Genomic DNA, 25,340 nt, shown 5'->3' with positions numbered 1-25,340 from the left:
TTTAAATGATTTCAAATATTTTTGTTTGCAATTGTATGCCTTTTAAGCGCAAGGAAAGTAGCGAAAAAGTTATTGAGCAATCAGAGTGCTAAAACAAAGCAGTACAAGCTTATATTATATAATGTCTATTAAAAGGAAATCTATTATTTTATCCAATAGATGGCTTTAGTAATCTGTATCTCGCGTTGCATAAATTACATTATGTTACACGTTACGGTATTAGAAAGCTAAGATTTTGTACCAGAAAAAGTTCTCAGACAGTTTTGTGATTGCTTGACTCAGTATAATTTGACCACTCGTCAAAAATGGGCACCAGCAAAGAGAAAATACGCCATATTACCGTTTTTCTTCGAGAACTGCGAAAACGCAAGCCAGGCGGCCGAAGATGTGCTTAGTGCTTATAATCCTAGTACTGTAACAGTCAATCAAGCGCAACTTCGGTTTCATCGATTCTGTACTGGTAATTTTGTTGTCAAAGATGCACCAAGCTCTGGAAGAGCAATTGTTGCAAATATCGATAAAATTATGAAAATTGTCGAGTCCGTTTGGAATTATTTAAACAAGGATACAAAGAGAAACTCGATGTATGTGTACCACACGCATTAACGCAAAAAAACTTCAAGGACCGAATTTCCATCTGCTAATCGTTGCTGAATCGCGAAAAAACCGAGCCATTTCTGAAACGGCTGTTCGGGGTGATGAAAAACTGGTTAAACTAAAATGGTTCTGGTCGAATCGCGGTTAGCCGGCAGAAACGGCGGCCAAGTCAGGATTGACGGTCAGGATGGTTTTGTCATGTGGGATTGTTTGGTGGGATTGGCAGGGAATCATCTTTCAAGGGTGGCTCCCCTACGAATGTGCTTTAAAAAAATCTACAGAAGAATACAAAAGTTTTTGAAAAAATTGCGATTTATTTCTCAACGCCCTCATTTCAGGCCCATGCACTTCGCCCATCGATGCTCCAACTTCTTTAGACTGTTTGAAAAGTAGGTCTTTCGGAGGTCTGCAAAATAGGCTTCCGTAACAGCGATAACAAAAATTTTTAAATTTCTTTTCTAATTTTCGACTTCCTCAAGTTTGAAGACAAAAAGAAGTCACATGCGACCAAATATGGAGAATGCGGTGAATGCGGAAGCAGTACCTAGCATATGTCGACCAATTTGGCAGTGACAACGGCGGGGGTGTAAGTCGGCGCGATGTTATGGTGAAAAAGTACCTTTTTCTTCGTCAAATGTTGTCACTTTTTTCTGTAATTCTGTATCGAATTGGCCCAATAATTCGGCATAGTAGAGCTCTGCGATCATTTTGCCCTTTGACAAGCATTCGAAGTGAAGTTCAAAAATCATCGCTATCACCTTCACGGCCGATAATGCGGTGTTCGTCTTGCTGGACGAAGATTATATCCTTTGTGATGGCGGGAAGATTATTCAACAAGAGTTAATGTTTTTTATGAAATATTTCCATTCAAGATCTGGTAATATCGCTTAAAATCACATTTTTGAGTAGAAGGATTTTTTTCCGAATTTCAACACTCATTTCATTTCCAAGCGACTGCTTTATTTTAATTTTTTATTACGTTTTCATATCGAAAAACAGCCCAAAAAGCAATTCACATAGGTACATATAGACATAAATTGCGAAAAATGGGCGTATATATTTTGACAGATTGGTTATAAAAATTGCATTCAACCCAACGCACCACCAACTTAGCCTCAGCAAACAGACGTTTGATGGTTTTGTTGGTGCAGTCAACGCTGATGACAGTATACACATTGCTGCTGCTGATGGTAGAGGCTGTTGGAAAACCCCAACAAAAAACATAACATTAACAATGCGCCAAAAAAAAAAACGCTAAAGCGACTACTATCGCGCGCGAGTTGTGTTTCTTTTCTCAACCAACTGTCATTTCATTCTATCAACACACCGCACCGCACCACACCGCAACACTACCAGCACCAGGCACATATACAAGTACATATATGTATGTTTGTATGGTTTGTATGTAGAGCTCATATGTCAGTCAAGCGGATACGGATATGAAAACAGCGATATGAATTCGCACAACTATAGCGGTAAATATATGTGTACATATGTTTGTGTATGAAATTGGTGTATGATATCATGTATGTGTGAGTACTGTTGAATTTTAATTTTATGTGAGCAAGTATTTTTCTTGACCATCGAGTTGTTGTCACTCGGCTGGAGGACAGTAGCCTCCGCTCGCACTATTAATGTTGTCGGTTAATTGTTTTTTATTATTATTTTGAAATAGGAGATTAATATGGTATATACATAGATACATATGTATATAGTATATATGTAGTTTTTGTACTTCGCCGCAGCGCTTAGCTTTAAAGGGTTTTGCCAGCTTAAACATTTAATTATGACATATTGACGTAAAATGACGTCACCTATTTCAAAAAGGTCTCTACAGACCTTGGTGTTTCTAGGATCTTGCGCTTCACACTTCAAAAAAAAAGAGGTCACATTTTTTATCGAAAATAAAAGGTTTATAAAAACAAGTTGCAATAATAACTAAATCAAGAAAAATAACCGAAACTTTGAAACTGAACTAAACATTATGTTCGGAGATTGTAGAAATGCCTTGGGTTATAATTCATGCCGAATTTCGTGAAGATATCGTATCAAATAAAATAGTTTTCCATACAAGAACTTGATTTTGATTGAACAGTTTTTATGGAAGGTGGTGGTTAGACATGAACAATTTCTTCGGAGATTGCAGCATGGTCTTGGAAAATTTGGTAAAGATATCTCATAAAATGAAATATAATATATAATATATATATAATGAAATTTTCCATACATGGACTTGATTCCGTCCGGTTAGTTTGTATGACAGCTATATGCTATAGTTGTCCCATATCGGCGGTTCCGACAAAAGAGCTGCTTCTTGGGGAGAAAAGGACTTGAACCTTCAGAACAATATCTCGAAAACTAGGGAACTAGTTCTCGTGTATACAGACGAACGGCCTGACGCCAAATAAACTTAGCTCGTCACGAATATGATTATCACTTATACATGTATATAATCGAAAAATCTATATATATACATATATACTTTATAGAAAAAAAATATAGAAATCGTACGCAGTATACCAGATAATGTTACTGTGAAGCAACAGTTAGAATTTTAAGTGGATCTTTTATGAAACGAGTATGAGCGTCGCTTGATTCAAAAATGAAATTTCGAGAAAAACGCGTTTAAAAATGTATGGGCATATACTTCTTTTTACCGTTATATAGGTTTATAAATTTTTTTACAAATGTATAGATATATTTCCATATATCTTCATTCTTCATATAAGCAACGTTGGTATTTCATCACAGCGACAGCCCTGTTTGCTCGTCGTGCCAAATAAAACTGGGTGTGTAAAAAAGTGTGGCCCCCAAAAGTATGCATCGACAATTGTAACGCGCCAACTGCACCTTTTTCTAGCTTTAATATATATTTTTTTGTTTATGTGATGTTTTTTTTTTAGCAATTTTCATTATTCTTGATATTATTGTTACAGACATATGCAGGTTGTTTGCCGTCGCTTTACTCCGTTAAAGTTTGGTCATGCTAGCTTGGGACACATGTAGGACAGTTTTGTCGATTTTTAAGGGATTTAATTTTTTTCGCTTTTTTTTAATTTTTCGCTGTTGTTATTTATTTGCGCCCATATGCATGCATATATGGCGACGTATGCTAAGCGCGAGCACGTATATATGCATTGGCGTTATTTTAATATGCATGCGCGCACACATTGACACATATATATTTTTTGACATGCATGCATGTATTTGTGTGTGTGCCCGTGACTGGTTAACAAGCGCGAAAAATGCACCCTCTTAACTTTATTATTCCATTTTTTCCAATGGCTTTCGTTGCTGCAATTGTCATTTTGTTATTGTTGTACTTGTTGTTACTACGCTTATTTATTATTGTTCTTGTTGCTTTTGTCATTTGGAAAATGGTGCGCGAAAGCGGACACTTCATAATGTAACCGTTGCCTGCATCACAAACCTCCCTACTTCCGCTTTATCAGCCTTTCCTCTACTAGCTGCCATGCGCTCTATCAGCTGCCGTCCACTTTATCAACTATACCACTTCTACCACCTGATCCTCTTCTTCGAAGTGTCCAGAACCCCCCTCGCGCCACCATCGTGTTATCAGTGTACTGGCTGCCAGGCAACTCCCTACAACAACCTGTTTTTTCGTGCCATCATAGCTCGCTCTATCCATACATTGCTCTCACTCTTGCCATTTGTTTTTACCACTTAACCTGCCCTTGCTGCCTCAACGCGGTGCGCGCCCAACCGCTGCCGCTCACATTTATTGCACAATAATATTTGCGCCTTGTGTCCTTTTTTTCACGCCAAACATACATGCATGTGGTGTAAATATATGTATATGTGTGTGTTTCCATTTTAATACTTTTATTTTAATTATTTTTTTATACCCTTTACGTTGAATACCCTATAAAGTATATATTAGGTGTAGTAGAAATCCATTATTTTTGCACGAAATTGAATTCTTTCATTATTACTTTTCGTATCTAGCCATTCATTCAAATGGTTCCAAACGGGTTTTTGTGCAATGTCTAGGTCCTGGACAATCGTAACCAATGTTTGGGCTCGGCGCTTTTCATTATTTGATCGATTTTTTTGATAATTGGTCTTTTAGAGCGTGGTGCATCTTTGACATCGAAGTTTCAGGACCATAAACGCTATTCACATTTACAGCCACCTGGCTTGCGTTTTCAATCGTCTGTTCGTCCGTTTGTGTGTACCATATATACCCGAACTACATCCTCAGTTTTTGAGAGCTCGATCTGAAATTTTGCTCACTTTCTTTTCTTCTCAAGAAGCCGTTCATATGTTGGAACAGCTGATATTGAACCCCTTGTATGAAAAACTCTTCTATTTGATTCTTCTGCAATCTATAAAGAAAGTATTTAGATGGATCACTATAGCATATATCTGTCATACAAACTGACCGATCAAATTCAAGTCCTTGTATGGAACATTTTTTTATTTGATATGGTATCGTCAAAAAATTTGGCATAGATTATTATCCAGGGCATGGCAACAATCTCCGAACGTATAGTTCAGATTGAACAACTATATCATATATGTAGCTGTCATACACACCGACCGAACAAAATCAATTTCTTGTATAAAAACTTTTTATTTGTGAAGGATATTTTAGCTTCGATGCAACCGAAGTTAACGTTTTTGCTTGTTTTTAATATCTTTTTTTACTTTCGCTGTGTATTCATTTCAGCGTGGTGTTGCATTTTTAATAAGATTTTATTTTCATTTTTCATTTTTTTTCCTGCAATGTTTTATGCTACATTTTTTAAATACCTTTTTTTGGTAAAATTTTTTATATACATTTTTTTTGTGATTTATTCAGCGCACGAGCACACGTTGACATATGCATACACTCAGTATGAACATACAACAGCGCAGAGATACAATTACATACAAACAAATAGCGCTAAATGCTATATGCATATATACACATACACACACAGATACATATGTAAAATGGCATCATGAAAATCTGGCCCATGCTGCTGTCGCTTTGACCCCTTAATCATGCAATCGCGCCGAGTGATGCATACCGGCGAGTACAGGCATAAATATGGCTTCCATACTCAGCACACACTCACACAAAAACACATATGACATATATACATATATGCCTGCGCATTCAAAGTGGGCGTGCATTGTTGTATTCGCCGACTGATTTTGGTACATCTATCTGTGCGCAATCATGACAAGGATTTCAGATTTCTGATTTTTTATATGCCATTCGCCCTTAATTTTAAGCTTTTCCGCCGAAAAAAAATAAAACAACAAAAAAGTATTGTGCAATTTTTATGATTTTTTATTTAAATCATCGTTACATATGTGTATTTATTTATTGGGGCGGGTCCGGTTGTCCGGTTGTCGGACGGGCGTTGTCAGCAGTTGCTACTGCCATCACATCCAGCAGCGGCCGCCAACAGCCCGCGTTTACCCTCACGGTCTTTTTCACAGTTTTTAGCCGCCAACCCAACAGCATCGCTTGCGCCGTTGCCATGCATATTTTTCTGCATTATAAGCAGTTATTTTTTTTATAATTTGTTTCGTTTAATTAAAAATTTAAAACAAAATAAAAACCATAAAATTCATAAGTATGAAAAATCTTTTAAATTAAAATCAAACTGGGTGTTGTTGACAATTATGCCACGGTGTGGGTTATTAAATATTGAGTTTCTAGATGGACGCTATTTCATGGATTTATAGGTAAGGGGGTATAAGTCAGAAATCATTTGACTTTAATGTTTTAAAAAGCTTACCAAAAATATGAAAGAATAAATAGAGTTGGTTTCGAGTAAGGTTTCTGACTTTTCTACACAACTTTTTATCGAAAAGTATATTAATTTTTCTTCTCCAAAAAAAAAATTTGTTTTTAACTAATACAAAAAATTGTGTGAATTAAAAATATATAAAATTTAAACTCAATTATGCAACTAAAAAATATTTTTTGACACGAAAAACTAAATTAAAACAAGTAAGGAAGGACTAAGTTAGGATGTAACCGAACATTTTATACTCTCGTAAAATCAAATGGTATACTCGCATAAGATTTATTTGTGGATCTTGCCGCCTTGTTCTATGTTTTAGTTGACCGATATTTTCGGTAAAAGGTCAACTATGGGCACTGGGGTCCACATATTCAGTACCTAGGGGTTTAAACAGTTTTGGTTCGATTTAGACAATTTTTGGTCACAATGTGGCGTACTTTAAAAGTATTATTCACGCAAAGTTTTACCCAGATACAATCATTGTTGCTTGATTTGCATACTGGAAAGTGAAAGAATCAAATGGAATTTAAAATGGTGTTATATGGGAAATAGGCGTAGTTGTAGTCCGATTTTGCCCATTTTCGAACTATAACATAGAAATATGAAAGGCATGTTATGTACCGAATTTGGTTGAAATCGATTAAGAAGATCCCAAGATATGGGTTTTCCTCTAAAAGTGAGACATGCCACACATAACCCTATATCTAACTCGATAAGTTTTAGCTGTTACAAACAACCGTTAGGTGAACAAAACTATTATACTCTGTAGCAACAACTTGCGAGAGTATAAATATATATATATATATTTGTCCCAAAAAGCTTCGCATAAGGAATATTTTAAACTAAGAATGTATAATTTTTATTCCATATTTAACATGTTCTTATAAAATAAATTAAAATATTTGTGCTTCATAACTATTGCTTTAGCTATAATTATTACATGTCGCAACTGTCGCAAAAATGCATATTCAAAATTGTAATGTTTTAAACAAAAATATGTATATCGGCCTTTCTAGTCTATGGTAAGGTAGTTAGTAAGTAGTAAATTTTTGAACTCAAATTCATCATACCCCCTCAGACCTCTTAGCACATCATTTTTGTAACAGATTTGTGGAGTGGTGTAATTGAAAAGCGAAAATTGGATTCAAACGTCCTAAAAATAATTTTCTTGCAAATATTAGCTGTCTTCGATTCGCCATTTCTCTGCTCGTTTCAACTCTCTTGTCAAAAAAATTACATGTAAAAGCAACAACAAAGTTATCGAGTTGAATTCGTGCAAGAGAGTATGCGGATACCTCATTAAAGTCGTATAACCGCTATTTTCATTGCTAGCAAGTTTTATTTTGCATATGGAAGATCAGTTTTATTATTGTGAATGGTTCAGATAACAAATGAAAATACAAAAAATTTTTCTTGTATTTTTAAAACTGAAGACTTAAAATCAATTATAGTAATTTATAAAAAACAAAAACAAATGGTTAAAAAATAATTTCTCCACTAAGAAGAAATCATAACACTATGGCGCATGCGTCAACAGACAACTTAGCACAGGGTTGCACCACAAGTACTGCTCGTTTATTTGAGCAACTGGTAAAATTTGTTCGCTTCGTTGGAGAGTAACGCTCGGCGCATCGAAGGCAGCTAATATTACACAAGTAAATAATATTATATTGGGTCTATAACAGTAATTGGCATGAGAGGAACTAAAGACACCCAGTGGGAACTCTGTTACCTTAAATTTTGTGGATCTTTTTGATTATTTATTGTATATATTTATAATTATTCTAAACGAAAAAAAATGATATTTGGTGGAGTCAGAAGCGCGTGCTGTATTGAACTTCTCAAACCAGGTGAAACCATTAATAGGGAACGCTACTGACAATACTTGACTCCTCAAATTGGAACGAGTATTTTTCGACAAATGTCCGGACTTTGCAAGAAATAATTTTCTATCATGACAACGCCCGGCCTCATATTGCACGACCGGTTGAAAACTATTTGGAAAGCAGCGGTTGGGAAGCTTTGTCGCACCTGCCGTGAACCCCCGACTTTGTTCCTTTTCGACTGCCATTTGTTTCGTTGTTATACCACCCAATATATTTGAGGCTAAATAATGTTTTGTCCCAACTATTTTATTTACTGGAATTATATGTATATGCACTAGCAAACTGTTTATCATATATCATTTCACCTGCTGAAACCTGTCACCTACTTGAAAGCTATTGCATTCTATAAAACACTGTGTAAACTGACTAATTTAAGAATAAGAATTTCAAATAAGTTCACTTAAAACAAGCTGTATCAAACAAAAGTTGCTGTTGCTCCCACCATTGTAAGTCTCTGTCAAAATAGTTTTCTTAGCCACAAATAAAAAAGCATAAATTTCCAACAACTTTTACTTTTTATTATATTTACACCATTACTTAGGTTAAAACAATATTTTACTTTATCTTAAGAGTTGTATTTCTCAAATAATTCGTATAATTTTGTTCACTAACAAATTAAGAACATAAAAAATATATTAACAAGGAACTTCAACGCTTCACTTCCGCTCCCAACTATTGTGAAAGGTAGCAATGTAGGGCCGCTGTTCGGTGGGACACTCAAAATGACTGAATGGCGGCATCATATTGACTTGCTTTTGACCTAACGGTTGCAGCATGTTATTCCACAGAGTATTCGCCATGGCGGCATGACCCAACTGACTGAAGTGGAAGCAATCGCTGGCAAAGTAACGGTAATCTATTTCGCCATTTGCAAGTCTTGGTGGTGGTACATGTGCCGTAAACGGTTGATAAACGACGGCAAAATCATTTGTTTGGAATTCCTGCAACTGAACAATATACTGATCAGCTTCGTGCCAGCGTGTTATGCGATCGTAAGCTTCATGTAGTTCTTTTTCGCCGACAGCGTGACTGAATATACAATGACAGCCGAGATGATGTACAGCAAAGCAACCGAAAGGTACATTTTGCATTGGATAGATCGTGATAACCATATTCGGTACCGGCACTAGATTGATCAGCAGTCGTGGCACGTTGTCACGCAGCAAAGTGAGCGTACGACGCACATCGAGTTCATGACGATGGATAAACTCTGTTGCATTGTCATAATGACACATATCCGAGCATACGTCATTGTTGCCCACAAATATGGTGAGTAATTTCCAATGATTCTTCATATCAACATTGGGATCCTGATGCATGCGATCGATGAGTACGCCTGCTTGAAAAGGCAGATCGCGTGACATGATCATCGGTTCGGCGATATTTAGACGTGATGTGCTGTCTACCGTTAATTCATTTTCGATTGAGTAGCCGTAGAGATTCGGATTGAAGACACGAAAAATGTTCGGTAGCGTCAGATAACTGCGCCAATCACCATAACCACCACCAGAAAAGGAGAATGCGCGAAATTCATTTAAAATATGTATCACACGATCGGACATAATACCATTGCCAGCGGACAGCGAATCGCCGATGGAGGCAATCACATCAATATCGCCTGGACGCAACTCATGCACCGATGTGGGTGGATATGTGGAGCGCGCATAGCTGAGGTCACAAGGAAATGGTTCCGTTGGCGGTATGACCGGTTGCATTTTGCCATCAGCACGATTCTTTGCAAATATTTGATCCATATCGGCGCGTTCCATGGCATAGCGTCGCAGGTTGACGAAAATATGACGCATATTGCGATCCAAGTCCGTAATGAGCATGTTGCCTTTGAATGCTTCATGCACATCGTCCACAGTCCGCTGTCCTATAAGGCGTGCCCAAATTTTATCGGCCTTCTTTTGCCGCAGGCGACGTAAAAATTCCCAACTTTGCGTTGTGTTTTGCAGGCAAAATAGGCAAAGTAGCAGCAGTATCACCTGAGTTGGTGACATGCGTAGAAAAGTTGACATATTCTTTTATTGGATGGAGGCAAGATGGAGTTAGATCTATCTGCGGTAGAGTATAGAATATATTTTATAAGTCTTTTCCACTTTTTTCTCGCTACAAAAAGTTGTCTAAAATCGAATTGAAAAAAAAGTCTTTATTACTAAAAAAACATTTAGTCTAAATTTGACTGTAAACTACAGAAACCGCATGAGGACTTAAAGAAATCGCTTAGATCAATGATTAAACCTTTAGAGTAATTACTAAACAATTTCAAACAACTAGCGATTCACATTGAATGTTTTCAGAATTCCCGCCGTGGTGACGTGACGTGAAACTATAGATAAAACTCGCGATAGTAAAGAAGTGACGACGGAACAGGTTGAACCATGCAGGATAATTTAGACTAATTACAGAAGTGTTTTGGATACGCTTTATTTGAGTTGCGTAAAGCATTCAGCGAAGGTCATCAAAACTTGCCTTTTGCGAGTCGTCCATCCTTTTGAAAAACGACGTCAAGTAAAGGTTGAAAATATAGCTGAGGACACTACATTCATCAAACGCATCATTACTGATGACGTGGGCTTATGAATATGACGGCGAAACTGTCCAAAAGACATCAGATTTGGCTCCCATTGACTTTTTTTATTTTCAAAATTAAAATATCCGCTTCAGGAAATGCGTCATGAGTCCCTTGAAACTGGTAAAAATCATTCGCTTAAGGCACTGAAGATAAGCCTAGCGAGCCGAGGCTCAAAACAAGTTCTTGGAAAATTACTAACTACTGCATGGAAAATGTAATCGATTTTTGACAACTTTTTTTTATTTTTTTATAATTTTGAGATTGTTGTTATATATTTTTAAAAATCGTTTTTTTGTCCTTTAAAAAGCTTTCTTTACATCACTAGAAAATAAAAGCTTGCGCACCTTTGTAATCTTTCCGTTTTTGAAGAACTTCGCAACCACAACCGATTTTTCAATTCGAGCCGAACCGAGACTTCTTAACGCTTTCTCGTGCGTTGAACAAATGAAATTGTTAAATAAACTCAAAAAGTATTTTAATAAAATGCGAGGCATTGAAAAATTTTTGTTTCTAGCTTTTCATTTATATTTTTTTTGGCTACAGTTGCACTGAAAGATCAGCGATATAGCAATAAATCGTAGCTTCAACACTTTATACAACACAGTAGATAAAAAAATGGAAGTAAGAAAAAAATTAAAAATATTCATACGTATTTGTAGACCCCAGAGTGCGCATAAGCAAGTTCATTCCACTGTCCTTACAACGCCTAATTAGTCAGTTTGTTTGTTGCGGTACAACAACAAAAAAAGTATACTACAAAAAAGTTAAATAAATTTAGTGTGGCACTTTAAATGGCATAAATGTCATGTTAACGACGCCTGGCGCTCGCTTAGAACTTCGTTTCAATTAAAATTTGTTGACCCAACACAAACAGTACACTGTCACACATACACACTGAGTCGCACAAACGTATGAACACACCTTAAAAAGGTGCAATGAAATTCGCTTTCATGCTCTTGAACTTGAGGTTCACGCGGAGTTACATACAAATTATGAGTTATTGTAAATAATGTTTTAAGACAAATAAATTCGAAGAAATAAAAAATCGCTAAAAAGTTCAAACTTACGACAGTTGATTTAAAGTGATTGAATGCCTTGTAATTTACCTTGCTACCGTATTTTTACGATCAAAATTTTTACTTTTGTTAATTCACTCTTTTATATGTAACAAGTAAGGAAAGGCTAAGTTCGAGTGTAACCGAACATTTCATACTCTTGCAACTTGCAAGGAACAAAGGCGGAGGAACACCTTCAGGCTTTGATGAAACTTTATATTAAACTAAGTATCGCCGTGATTTTATTCATTAAAGGAAAACGGATACACTGTTATCCTTCTGAATTTCATTAAGAATCTTACATATTGACCGATAGATGCGGTATAAAGTCAACTGGAGGTTCGAAAATTAGGTATATGGGGGCTAGGGGAAGTGCAGACCTGCTTTTACCCAAAGATTTATTGTGATAACTTTATTGCTGTTTGATTTGTACACTGGAAAGTGAAAGAATCAGACGGAATTAGGTTGTTATTGTTGCAGTGTCTAATAGGAATGTTTGTTTAACCTCACACACCAAATTTGGTTGAAATCGGTTGAGTACTTCCTGAGGTATATCATTTCCCCCAAAGGTGGGCGGTGCTACGCCTCTTGTCCAATTTTCACACCATGTCCTAAAAAGCTCTTTCTACCATCTTGTTTGTGAAATTTAATGCATGTGGTTCATTTATTAAGTGAGGTATAGTACTTTTAGTAGCAGTTACTTCTTCTCAGCAAGTTAGGTGGATATATCTTAAGCGGTTTGGAAGAGATGTACCTTTAAACATTTAGGGCGGAGTCACTCCTACTTTAAAAAAATTGTGTATCAAATTAGTTTTCTATCTCTAATTTCGTTTAATGGCGTTTTGGCGTAGCAATGGTCCGCTTCCGCCCATTTGCAATGCCAACCTCCATTGGATGCAAAGGAATATGAGTACCAAGTTTCATTAAGATATCTCAATTTTAACTTAAGTTATCGCTTGCATGGACGGACGGACAGCACCCGAATTTCAACTCTCTTCATCCTGATCATTTATATATACATAACCTAATAATAGATATCGATTAGTTTTAGGGGATAAAAACAACCGTTAGGTGATTAAAATTATAATACTCTGTAGCAACATGTTGCAAGAGTTTAAAAATAAGAACTGTAGTTCAGTTTATATATTATTTCCTCTTGGAATTAGATGAATTTTGGCAATAGGTCCCGAAAAAATCTATTTGCCAGGGAATGTAATTGAATACAACTTTAGTTCAATTTATATATGTGTATACTTTATCAAAATAATAACATTAAGTAGTTAATATGTATCTAGGAAAAAAAAGTAATGTCTCCATCAGGATGGCCTCTATATTTAAGGAGGGGAAAATACTAAAAGCAAATTTCATTAGCTATTTCGATACTACTATAGAGAAGATAGTACACATTTTTCGGGCTTAATTAATACTGCTGAAGACATGTCAAAGGTGGTTTGACTCAGATTCACCATTGAGATTAAAAAACTAAAATCATTATTATTAAATTTTTGTTAATTAATTTTTCCTAGAAAGTGGACAGGGTACCAGAACGTATTTATTGGGAAACAAAAGTGAGATTAAAGCAGCTCCTGCAATGCCGACTACTGCACTCCTTAACATTAGTCGACTATAGCGGTCTTGATTAAGAACGCTAGTCTAAATTTTAACAAAGTTATTTACGCTAATATTTTAAAGAGGAAAGATTTGATTGTTTGTTTGGAAGTTCGGAAGTTATACTATCTCCGCTGAATATAAGCTATATTATATTTTCAAAAAAACTAAAAAATTTTACTAAAACGAAAATAATGTAACCTAAGATGTAAACAAATAACCCAAAAAAAGTTTAACATCGCGTTACAAATAAAACCTATATAACCACAATAACTCTTTTATAAAACAAAACAAAAAAAAAAAAGTTAAACTTCCGCCTCTGTAAAAGCTCTTCATTTGTACACTAGTACTAATCTTTATCAAAATTAATTTCTTCATATTTATGACTGATTCAATGGCTTTGTATGCCTTTTTGAATTATTCGATTCGGACATTCGATTCGAGAGATATCCCGAATTTCAAAATGTACGTATTAGAAAAAAGTCGCGTGGTGAGCGGTGACCCGCTCGGCTAGGCTGCAACATATTATACAATGTAGACGTCATTTCGGCAATGTCAAAGAATAAAATGCAGAGCTGTCCCTAGCGTCGTTGGCTCCCTACGCAGAGGTTGCTGATAATAACATATATGATATCTTTATCTGTGCTATTACCGATTTAGGAGAGGGATATTTAATGTTTACTTAATTTATAAAATAAAATTTAGGAATATGAAGGTTTGATTAAAATTTAAAATCGTAAAACAAGCAATAATAAATGTCCATTTGTTTTGTCGTGGTTTGTTATTTCTTAAAAAGCTTATAAACTGTATTTCTCAAAAATATCAATATTTTAGATCTCCAAATAATATCTCAGCGAAACTACGACGTTTCAAATCCGCCATAGCTTACCTTTTATTACACCGTTAGCCGATTTGCTAAATATCCGGCTTGCTAGCAATATTTTCTCACATATTTTGGACATATTTATGTATTGTCCTTCCTGATGCATTATACATTAATTTCATAAAATGTTTAATATTTTTGAAATAAAGGGACACAATGAACTGAATCAAAATAAATACCATGATGTGTAGCCATGATAAATAGCAAGGTTTTGTTTTGTTACTGCTTTTTACACTTTTCAAAGGTTGTTTGCTTAATAAAATCTTGATAGGTTTCCGCAAATTGGAGGTAAATATTTTTTCAGATAAGGAATCTAAATTTCCTTAAATTTTTTTGGCTCCTCAATTATTATCAATAATGATATTAGGGATTTAATTCCGATTACATTGAATACATTTAAATTCTAAGGAAAGAAAACTTGATTTATCAAACACTTTCTCGCGAGGTGACACCAAAATTTGAATTGTGTTTATAGTCCAATTTTGGTCATATTCGATATACGAAGGGTATACAAAGTGAACAACAAAATCGACGAATTAGTATAATTTTCAAAGAGTGGTCAGGGGTAATAGTTTATAGGCAAGTGCTTTCTAACTTGCTGTTGTGTTTTATGGGTTAATATATAATAATATTTATGATTCGATACATCAATTTTTTAAAGAAGGGGCACTAAATTTGGAAATAATTGTCGCACGAGGTCGTGCTTGAGCCAATTTATTACCAATCATGGTCTTCCTGCTCCAATACTGATGATATTCGAGATATATATTTGCCATTGAAAGCATTGTTACAAACCTTCCCGCTAAATCGAAATTGTATTTATAGTTTGATTTAGGTCATTTCGACACCAGTTGAACGGGCAGAATAAATTAACTACAAAATAGTAGATTTAGTAAGACAATCAATGGGTGTTGTCATGACAAGAAGTCTAGAGCATGATAAAAGATAGCAGATATGAACTATCTAGTAAATTTCTAAAAATCTATTTTGTTTTTGCGCATATGACTGTGCATATGCAAAAAAAATTTGAAGTTAATCCGGCAAATAGTTACCGAGATAAGAGCGTATTTTTAACTCACTGTAATCGGTGAGAAAAATTTGTCCGAAACCATCTAAAATAAAATTTTTTTCACAACGCAATTTTTTTTGGACAGCCGCTATTTTGTCAAATATCAATTTTTTAACTAGTATTTTGGCCATTACCTGTACTCATTTATAGTAATAATAAATTTTTGTTCTTTGTTTTTGGATTTTAGATAGAGGTCCTTCTGAAGATCGGCTATGGGATAAAGGGAATCCAGAATTTTTCAAAAAGAGTCACCGATTATTAAGGTACATTAAATTCTGAAAATGCACATTACAATTACATTATTTTTACATTACTGTATTATAATCTCGCAACCTGTTGCTACAGAGTATAATATTTTTGTTCCCCTAACGGTTGTTTGTATCAACTAAAACTAATCGATCTAGATATAGGGTTAATTATATATAAATGACCAGGATGAATAGACGAGTTGAAATCCGGGTGACTGTCTGTCCGTCCCTCCGTCTGTGCAAACGGTAACTTGAGTAAAAATTTAGATTTCTTTATAAAACTTGGTACACATGTTTCTTGGTACCGTAAGACGGTTGGTCGAACCACAAAACGCCATTAATCAAAAACAAATAAATTGCCACAACTAAGATAAAAATAAGATACAAGACTGTTATTTGGTATACAGGATTACATTAGGGTAGGACATCTGCAGTTTAAAAAATTGTTAAAAGTGGGCGTGGTCTCGCCCCCTAATAGGTTTAATGTGCATATCTCCTAAACCGCTTAAGCTATAATAACAAAATTCACTGAGAACTAATGTTATTAGCACTTCTACAGTGGTACTGTTAAAACTACTAAAAGCGCGATAAATCAAGCACTAAAGACGCCAGAGAATTAAATGTTATCGCTGGGATTGCATAAGGTGACTTTATAGGAACACTTTGAGGTGAAAACCCATATTTTGGGATCTGCTTAAGCGATTGCAACCAAATTAGGTACATAACATTCTTTTCATATTTCTATGTTATAGGGCGAAAATGGGCGAAATCGGATAACAACCACGCCTATTTCCCATTTAATACTATTTTAAACTCCATCTGAATCTTTCACTTTTCACTTGTGTAAATAATGCGTTTAAAGTATGCCATCTTATTTCCCGGGCTTTGATTCTTGCAAGTTGCGAGAGTATAAAATGTTCGGTTACACCCGAAATCAGATATTATTTAGAAAAAGAGAATTATACGAAGAAAATTTGTACACATTGGATTAGGTATTTGTGAGAAACTCATGGATTCGCGTGAATATCAAAATAGAACAACACCAAATACAAATTTAACTACACCCAAATCACACTATTATCGGATATTTAATATAAAGCGGCTTCAAATTCACACATGCAACAAAATCGAAAGTACTAAAGCGCTTTAAGACCCTACCTATGTTTCCACCTTAAGCTGGAAAAACCATTAAATATTTCTGAACTTTATATTAGGTCAATGAAAATAAATATCAACAAACAGAAGTGACTTTGCCGCACAAAAAAGGCCAAGTAGTGCAGAAGCAGCCAGAAGTGCAAGAAAACTAAATGAGGTGGAGCGGTTTTGGGTGTGCGAGGGCGAGTGCGTGGGGTGGTGAGAAAGTAGTAGTGCAAGGCAATTGAAACTTTGCAGACACGCTGTCTGCAAAAACCCCGGCAATAGAGAAAATGTGCCAAGTGTTTAACTTTGGCAACGATAAACACACTTATGCTGGCATATATTATACAAAAGCATACACACATACACATCCGAGAGTATATATATTAAGTGTGCTGCCGGTAATATGCTTACTATATATGTTTACTACATATATTTATAGTATGTAGACGTTGAACTAAAAGTTTGTGAGTGGTTTTGCTATTTTCGTTCTTTTAATTTTATTATACAACTTTCAAGGTTGAAGAAGACACACACACAAACAAGCACAGGGACATAGCCAGTTGTCGAGAAACTGAAGTGCAAGTGTGAAATTTTCACACACAAAACGAACAGACGAATGTGAAGATTTGCAACATGCCAGCTCACATACACACGCTCATATGCGCAGTTATTCATTAACACATATGTATATTGCCGGCAGTGAGTTAGAGGCATATATATATAAATGCATATATGTATGTGCGGATAGAAAATAAATGATTACGGTAAATGTATGCAAATGCATTAAACATACATACATATATGTATATTAACCTATTGCTCTAGTTTTATAACTAAATCTTATGGCATTCTTTCATAGGGAGCAGCTTTCTGGCAGCCAGAGTTTATCGTCGTCAGCAAAAGGAAAGGAAGGCCATCCGGCTGAGCGCTGGTAAAAGATAAAGTGGCAGCTAAACGATGAGTGTAATGGGCAGACATGCAGGCAAACAAATTCCTGTACATACATATCGATGCATGCTATTGTCGATAAATGACTGCAAGAGAACTTTTATAAAATTCGAAAGTCACAACGGACACAAAAGCAAGCACACACACAAACATATACATGCACAAAAATACAAATCCATACACAAAGGCATGTACATATATATACACACACATATACATACAAAATAAGAGAAATGAAAATCTGGCAAACAAACAGCTGGATTTGAATGCTGGCCAGTGACTTAAGCCTCCAAAGGTGGCCAGACAAAAATACTGTAAATTATTGTTGCTATAAATATATTTTTGGGAGTGTTTTTGTTTGGTAAATATTTAATGTTGCAAATAATGGAATTTAGTTGTGTGTGAAAACATGAACTTGCAATACCCTTAATAGAGGCATTGCTTATAGCTTAAAAGGGTATACAAAAAGTTCTTTGTCTTGATTTTGAGTCAGTTTGGATGGCAGCTATAATCTACAGTGGTCCGATCTGAAAAATATGTTAGAAGATTGTAGCGCCTATTTTGACAATATTATGTGCCAAATTTCGTAAAGATATCTTGTTAAGTGAAAAAGTTTTTCATACAAGAAATTGATTTGGAACGGTCAGTTTATATGTCAGCTGTACGCAATAGTCGTCCGCTAATGGTGAGCTACTTGGGAAGAAAAGGACGTGTGCAAAATCGATATCTCAAAAACTGAGGGACTACTTCGTATATAAACAGATAGATAAACATACGAACATTGGTAAATAGATTCAGCTCGTCTCGCTCGATCATTTATATATATTTTTTAAAGGGTTTCCGACGTTTCGTTCTCGGTGTTACAAAATTTGACAAACCCTGTTTGGGCTATAATAATGTTACATATACGCCCTGTACGACACCAAGGAAAATATAGAGAGAATGCGTGTAATAGAGAGCTGGCGCTCAATAAGCAGCGATACCCAGAAACAGTAAACATTATACAAGAAACTTCAAGGGGGCAAGTAAACTCTCAGCAAAGCATATAAGCAGGCCTCTGCAAGCAGCAAGAGCAAGTAGAAAGTGGTAAGTAGTATCAGATGCAGCTGAACACATCCAACTCTTACTTGCAAGAGTGCAGTAAACAACAAGCATAAGATGTATCGATAGTAAATAGCGCAACGGAAGTATGGAAAGTGCAGCTAAATTTGCATAACCTCAAATGGACTTGCTGGCTGTATTGGCAAGTATGTACATATGTCTGGATGTGCTAACTGTTCAGCAAGCGAACAGAAGTTTTGTGCACCACACTTACAGAACCTACATGCAGGCATGTGATTATGCAACGCTTAATAACGGTATATAAGTTGTTGCATGTACACGATTGTAACTGGCAATACATATGGGCAGATTTCAGCAACCCTATAGGCACAACGCAGTAATATTTTAGGCCGTCTCGAAGCTGATGTATGTGGCACATACCAAAATAAGCATTCCTACATATACAAGTATGTACATATGTTTTCAAGTATGTATTTATATATTTATGTAAGTACCTACTATATGCATATGCATGAAATTAGTATTTTAGCGTAGTATTCGCTTCTTGACTGTCTGTCTTAATGATTTCGACAGTTTTCGTATTCATTGCTGGCTTGCGGATATATTATATACAGCGACCAGCTAATTTAATACCTATACAACAGTATATAAAAGCGCTTATATACCTTCATACAGAAGTGGTGGATGCCTCTGAGTAGCACAGGCAGTGCTAGACTGCCTTCTAATTAGTTTCTTATTGCGTATATGCATTCAACATAAGGAATGTGCGCACGTTCTTCGTCAATCGAAAGGACTGATTTGTTTTATAAGAACCAACTGCGAAATATTGCAGTCTAATAGGAAAATGTCACTTGCAGGGCAGAAAATGAACGATGTCTCCACACCAGCTTTGGTAGCTCGAAAACTTGCCGAAATGCCTGAAAAAAAGTTCTTGAAAAGGAAAAAAAAGAATATGAAAAATCTAGCGCTGCGGATTGTACTTTTTCGTTTGCCATAAGCAAAGTTGTTTAAAATCTATCCGATCTACAGATTTGCGAATACTTAAACGTGTATAAGAGTGAAGAGAATTTTAAGGACATAACAGAGGTTCTCATTTATGCTGATAACTAGGCAGTTCTCTCAGAATATAAACGCACCTCAACTACGAGAATGTCATGTTTTCAATAAAGAAGAAGTTAAGAACCTATTTACTTCCATTTGATCCAATAATCAAGTAAAGCATACAATTTGCTGCTTTCTAGTCAGTATACTCATGGGTATAAGACATATACCGTCACCAGAGATTCAAAATAAAGTAACATCACTTTCCATAAGATACGGTTGGAGTAACAAGCGATTTAAAACAGAAGCTCTTCTAATTGAAATCAAATTTTGTTCATATATTTAATATGATTTAGTGAATCGTAATCAATAAAAAAAACTAAATTTTTTTAATCTTGCAACATGTTGCTACATAATTGTTCACCTAACGGTTGTTTTTATCACCTAAAACTAATCGAGATAGATATGGAGTTATAAATATATACGAGTATATAAATGATCACAATGATGAGACGAGTTGAATTTCGAGTGACTGTCTATCTGTCCGCCCGTCCGTGCAGGCGATAACTTAAGTAAAAATTGAGATATCTTGAGGAAACTTGGTACGCATGGATGGTCGGTATTGCAGATGGGCGGAATTGGACTACTGCCACGCCCACAAAATACATAACTTAGCCCCATAATAAGATCCAAGATTCTTATTTGGTACAACCAATTGCATTTACGAGGAGCATCTATGGTTAAAAAAAAAAATTTGTTAAGTGGGCGTGATCCCGCCCTCTAAAACATTAATGTACATATCTCCTAAACTGTTCAAGCTATAATAACCAGGGCTCAGAGCACATTTTTTTGGCATTCCTACCCACCCTGTGAAAATGGATGAATTCGGACTATAACCCCGCTTCTTCCCATATAACGGTTTTGTTAAAAACTACTAACTACTACTAAAACTCCACTTCGGTCAACGATAAAGGCTACATGGGGATGAAAAGAGTAAATCTATTATCACCCGCCACAGCGGTGTCAACCGGCCTCTATGGATATAGGTATCATATGGTCAAGATCTAATAAAAACGTGTCGAAAATGTCAAAAAATCTGTTGAATGAAGGAAAGGATGAGCAGCATTTGGAAAACAACGGCCAAGTGCGTTAAAAATATAAACGATTCCTAAGATATATTCGCATATATGTCTGTGATGGACGATTAAATCATTTCGGAGGCTCAAATTATCTTTAATAAATACTCCTTAGTCAGTCTAAAGTGCTAGATGAAGAATATAATTTATGGTTTTCTCTTCAAAATTATAAACCGTCAAATTTTAGTATGATTGTGACTGATTGCTTAGACTAACTCAAAATAAAAATCACATTAACCGCCTTATTTGGCTTAGGGCGACCAAAAAAAAAAATAATCTGACGAATTTTGGATTAAAATGAACCTATATACAGAGAAAAAAATAATCCTCCAAGGCAGGACTTTTAGGTTAATTTTTAAAGTTTTCGGTGAGCACCTAAAGTTTCACATTTAAATAACTGGTAGAACTTTTTTTCATTAAGAATAGCAGACCATTTAGGAAAAAATGTATTATTATCAGATGATCAGAACATCTCCTATGGATCTGAATATCACTTATCGACGCGACTCAACACATTAGGTTGTTTTGCGTATGAAGCGTGTCAATGCTAGACTTTACCAAAAGGCCTGAATGTTTTGCAAAAACGACGTCGTTTAGAGGGCGCAAAAGAAATGCATGACAACGTAGCTGTAGACCTCACATTCATCAAATGCATTATTACTGGTGCTGAGACGTGTATTTAAGAATATGACGTCGAAACTGTCCAACAATCTGACGAATCGCACTTCAAAAATGAGCAAAAACCTAAAAAAAAAACAACTCAAAGCCGGTCAAAACCCAAGATGATGCTCATCGTTTTTTTTTTGATAAACGTGGTAGGATTCAACATGAATTCGTTTCAGAGGGTCCAAGGGTCAATGAAGAACTTTGTCGTTGTGAAACAATTTGTCGTATACGACCAGATTTGCATGCAGAAAATTCATATATTCTTCATTACGATAATGCGCCTTTCTAGCTTAACATTGAGACTTTTTTCGGAACTTCCATTAAAACTCAGTCGCTGAAGGTAATTTTTGTCATTTTGGGTCAAATTTGATCACATGGTAAGAGAATAGACCTAAAATTTTACTTTTGAATAAAAATTTATTAATGAAAGTGGGAAATAAAAAATTATTCAAAATAATAAAAATATGAAGTAGCGGCTTTTAGTTTTAATACAATACTACAAGTATATGGCAATAAATTTCAGCACATAATTATCTTCGCGAAGTCTTTACAAGCCGCTCTTTGTACGAATTCGCGCATAATTTCAATTAATGCATAAATTTAAAACATTAAAATGTTTAATGAATTGTTCGCTTACTTTATAATAAATGAGCATAGTTGTGGTTGTCAAGTTAAATTGCAACATGACGGAGTAATCAGCAAATTGAGTAGCGGGAAACAGCATGAAGAATAAACACAAAAAATTAAAGCAAACAAATTATAAGTGCATAAGTGTAGTGGCGAGTAAACAATACATACGCCACACTAACCACATTAAAAGCACTTAAGCCTTGTTAACAAATGGAATTGAGCTACTTGTGGTCACAAACGCACACAAACATAGATATATAATATATGTGTATATCTGTACATAAGTTGTAACTGCTATCTTTATACTCTCGCAACCTGTTGCTACAGAGTATAATAGCTTTGTTCACCTAACGGTTGTTTGTATCACCTAACGGTTGTTTGTATCACCTAACATTAATCGAGTTAGATATAGGGTTATATGTACAAGTATATGAATGATCAGGATGAAGAGACAAGTTCAAATCCGGGTGACTCTCTGTCCGTCCATCCGTCCGTCTGTGCAAACTTTAACTTGAGTAAAAATTGAGATATCTAAGGTAAGACGGTTGGTATTGCAGATGGGCGTTATCGGACCACTGCCACGCCCACAAAACGCCATTAATCAAAAACAAATTTATTGCCTTAACTAAGCTCCACAATAAGAAAACAGACTGTTAGTTAGTATACAGGATCACATCAGGGAGCAGCATTTGCAGTTTAAAAACAATTTTAGAATTGGGTGTGGTCCGGCCGACCCATAAAAAGATTACAGGTACATAACATTCCTCTCATATTTCTATGTTATAGTGCGAAAATGGGCAAAATCGGATTAAACCACGCCTATTTCCCATATAACACCATTTGAAATTCCATCTGATTCTTTCACTATCCACTATGCAAATCAAGCAACAATGATTGTCTAAATCGAACTAAAACTGTTCAAGCCCGTAGGTACTGAATATGTGGACGCCAGTGCCTATAGTTGACTTTTTACCGAAAATATCAGTCAATGTGTAAGATATATAATTTAAATTAATATAATAAAATAAATAAATGAAACTCTCGATTATAGTATGTCTTTGTGTCAAAAAGGGTTGAATCGGATCAATACTTCCTTTAATATAAAGTAGAAGAAGTAATTTCCCGGGCTTTGACCCTTGCAAGTTGCGAGAGTATAAAATGTTCGGTTACACCCGAACCTAGAACTTCCTTACTTGTTTTATCTAGATATATTTATGTGGAGTCACAAATATGCGTTGATGAAATTATGTGTAGAAAACCTTACGTATGTATGTATGTATGTGGGTGTAAAGACTTATCAATTACACTCAATTCAAGCTATTCACTCCGATCAACAGTTGACTACACAGCACTTTAATGGAGTAAGTATTAGCCGCACAAAAGAAGTTGGGGCAACTCTTACGGGTGACTTTGTACTGGCTTGTAAGCATGAATGAGCGTATGTATGTGAGTGCGTGCGTTTGTGCGCTAACATTAACTCTAGCAAGTATTTGAGCTTCAATTCATTTCAATTTCAGACACATTTAGACAGCTTTTTTGCCCAAACAAATGTTTAAGTAGTTACTTAAAGTCTCTTTTAATGGAAGCTACTTTGCAAGTGGTGGAATTTGGGATCGCGAGGCAAAGCATGTGCTTTCGACGGTGCAATACATCAAAACGTCAGATAAAAAAATCGTAAATAGGCAATAAATATTTATCGTTAAAAACAATAACAAATAATAATAATGTAAAAAATAAAATAAAATGAAAACAAAAAAAAACCGTTAACTTCGGCTGCACCAACGCTATAATACCCTTCACAGGTGCATTTTTTATAGCATAAAATGATAATTCGTTCGGTTTGTATGACAGTTATATGTTATAGTTGTCCGATTTGAAAAATATAATATATAACCTACGCCAAATTTCGTTAAGATACCTTTACAAATAAAAATGTTTCCATACATTAACTGGAGTTTGATCGGTATAGCAGCTATAGTATATATCCTATATCCTCGGTTCCGACAAATGAGCAGCTTCTTTGGGAGAAAATGACGTTTGCCTAATTTCAGATCGTTAAGAACTAATTCGCGTATATACAGGCAGACAGACGGAAATGGCTAATGGCTATCCAATCAGGTCTCCGACGTTTCCTTCTGAATATAACAAATCTCATGGCAAACTTAATATACCCTATTCAGGGTATAAAAAATTAAATAAAATTTGATTAGTACATAATAAGCACAGAAAACTGTCATAACTCTATGAGTTTTTATGCTCCATTATCTACATTTTTTCATAATTCTTCATTGTCTTGCTTGTTGATGAACTTGACTTGATGCGTTGAACTTGACTTCAGCAACAACAATGTTGCATTCACCAAGACAAGCAGGAAACAACAATAATAAATTCAAGCATTTGCAGCACATAAGGCCAAATGCAAGTCGCACCTTACTTCAATTTGAACTTTGCAATTAATATGTTTTAACGAGTTGAGGGGCATCTGCCTTAAACTGTGAGTCTAAGCAATTTAAGATATTCAAATATACAAAATCAATAAACGGAGCGTTTATTATTAGAAGTTGAAACAGCGGAAGTAAAATAAATGTATATAAAACAACTTAGTTAAGAATAAACATATTTTTTAGCATAAATGGGTGATAGCAATGAATATCAAAAAAATATATTTAACAAGTAAGGAAGGGCTAAGTTCGGATGTAACCGAACATTTTATACTCTCGCAAAGTCAAATGGTATACTCGTTTGAGATTTCTTTGTGGATTGACTTATATTTTCGGTAGAAGGTCAACTATAGGCACTGGGGTCCACATATTTAGTACTTAGGGGTTTGAACAATTTTGGTTCGATTTAGACAATTTTTGGCCGCAAGGTGGCATACTTTAATTGCATTATTCACGCAAAGTTTTACCCCGATATAATCATTGTTACCTGATTTGCATAGTGGAAAGTGAAAGAATCAGATGGAATTGAAAATGGTGTTACATGGGAAGTAAGCGTGGTTGTAGTCCGATTTCGCCCATTTTCGCACTAT

General features: G+C 35.3%; 2 protein-coding genes across 4 annotated transcripts in view; both read right to left on the bottom strand.

The window, feature by feature from the left end:
* Positions 1-25,340, bottom strand: part of LOC106614865 (neuroguidin) — a 137,072-nt gene that overhangs the window by 76,327 nt on the left and 35,405 nt on the right. The window lies entirely within an intron of this gene.
* Positions 8,801-11,320, bottom strand: LOC106614864 (phospholipase B1, membrane-associated). Of its 3 annotated transcripts, none has more exons than XM_070106755.1 (2): positions 11,168-11,320; positions 8,801-10,371 (listed from the first exon to the last, which is right to left on the bottom strand). In XM_070106755.1, the coding sequence occupies exon 2, from the start codon at positions 10,264-10,266 to the stop codon at positions 8,902-8,904; it is 1,365 nt and encodes a 454-aa protein (XP_069962856.1). In that variant the 5' UTR covers positions 10,267-10,371; positions 11,168-11,320; the 3' UTR covers positions 8,801-8,901. The 3 variants fall into 3 exon arrangements, with proteins under 3 accessions (XP_069962856.1, XP_069962857.1, XP_014086266.2); XM_070106756.1 differs by having other exon boundaries at positions 8,801-10,302; positions 11,168-11,300; XM_014230791.3 differs by having other exon boundaries at positions 8,802-10,306; positions 11,168-11,292.

The sequence above is a fragment of the Bactrocera oleae genome, chromosome 3, assembly GCF_042242935.1.
Source record: "Bactrocera oleae isolate idBacOlea1 chromosome 3, idBacOlea1, whole genome shotgun sequence".
NCBI lineage: Eukaryota > Metazoa > Arthropoda > Insecta > Diptera > Tephritidae > Bactrocera > Bactrocera oleae.
Note: the sequence above shows the minus strand (reverse complement) of the source record. Positions and strands in the feature narration are given on the sequence as shown.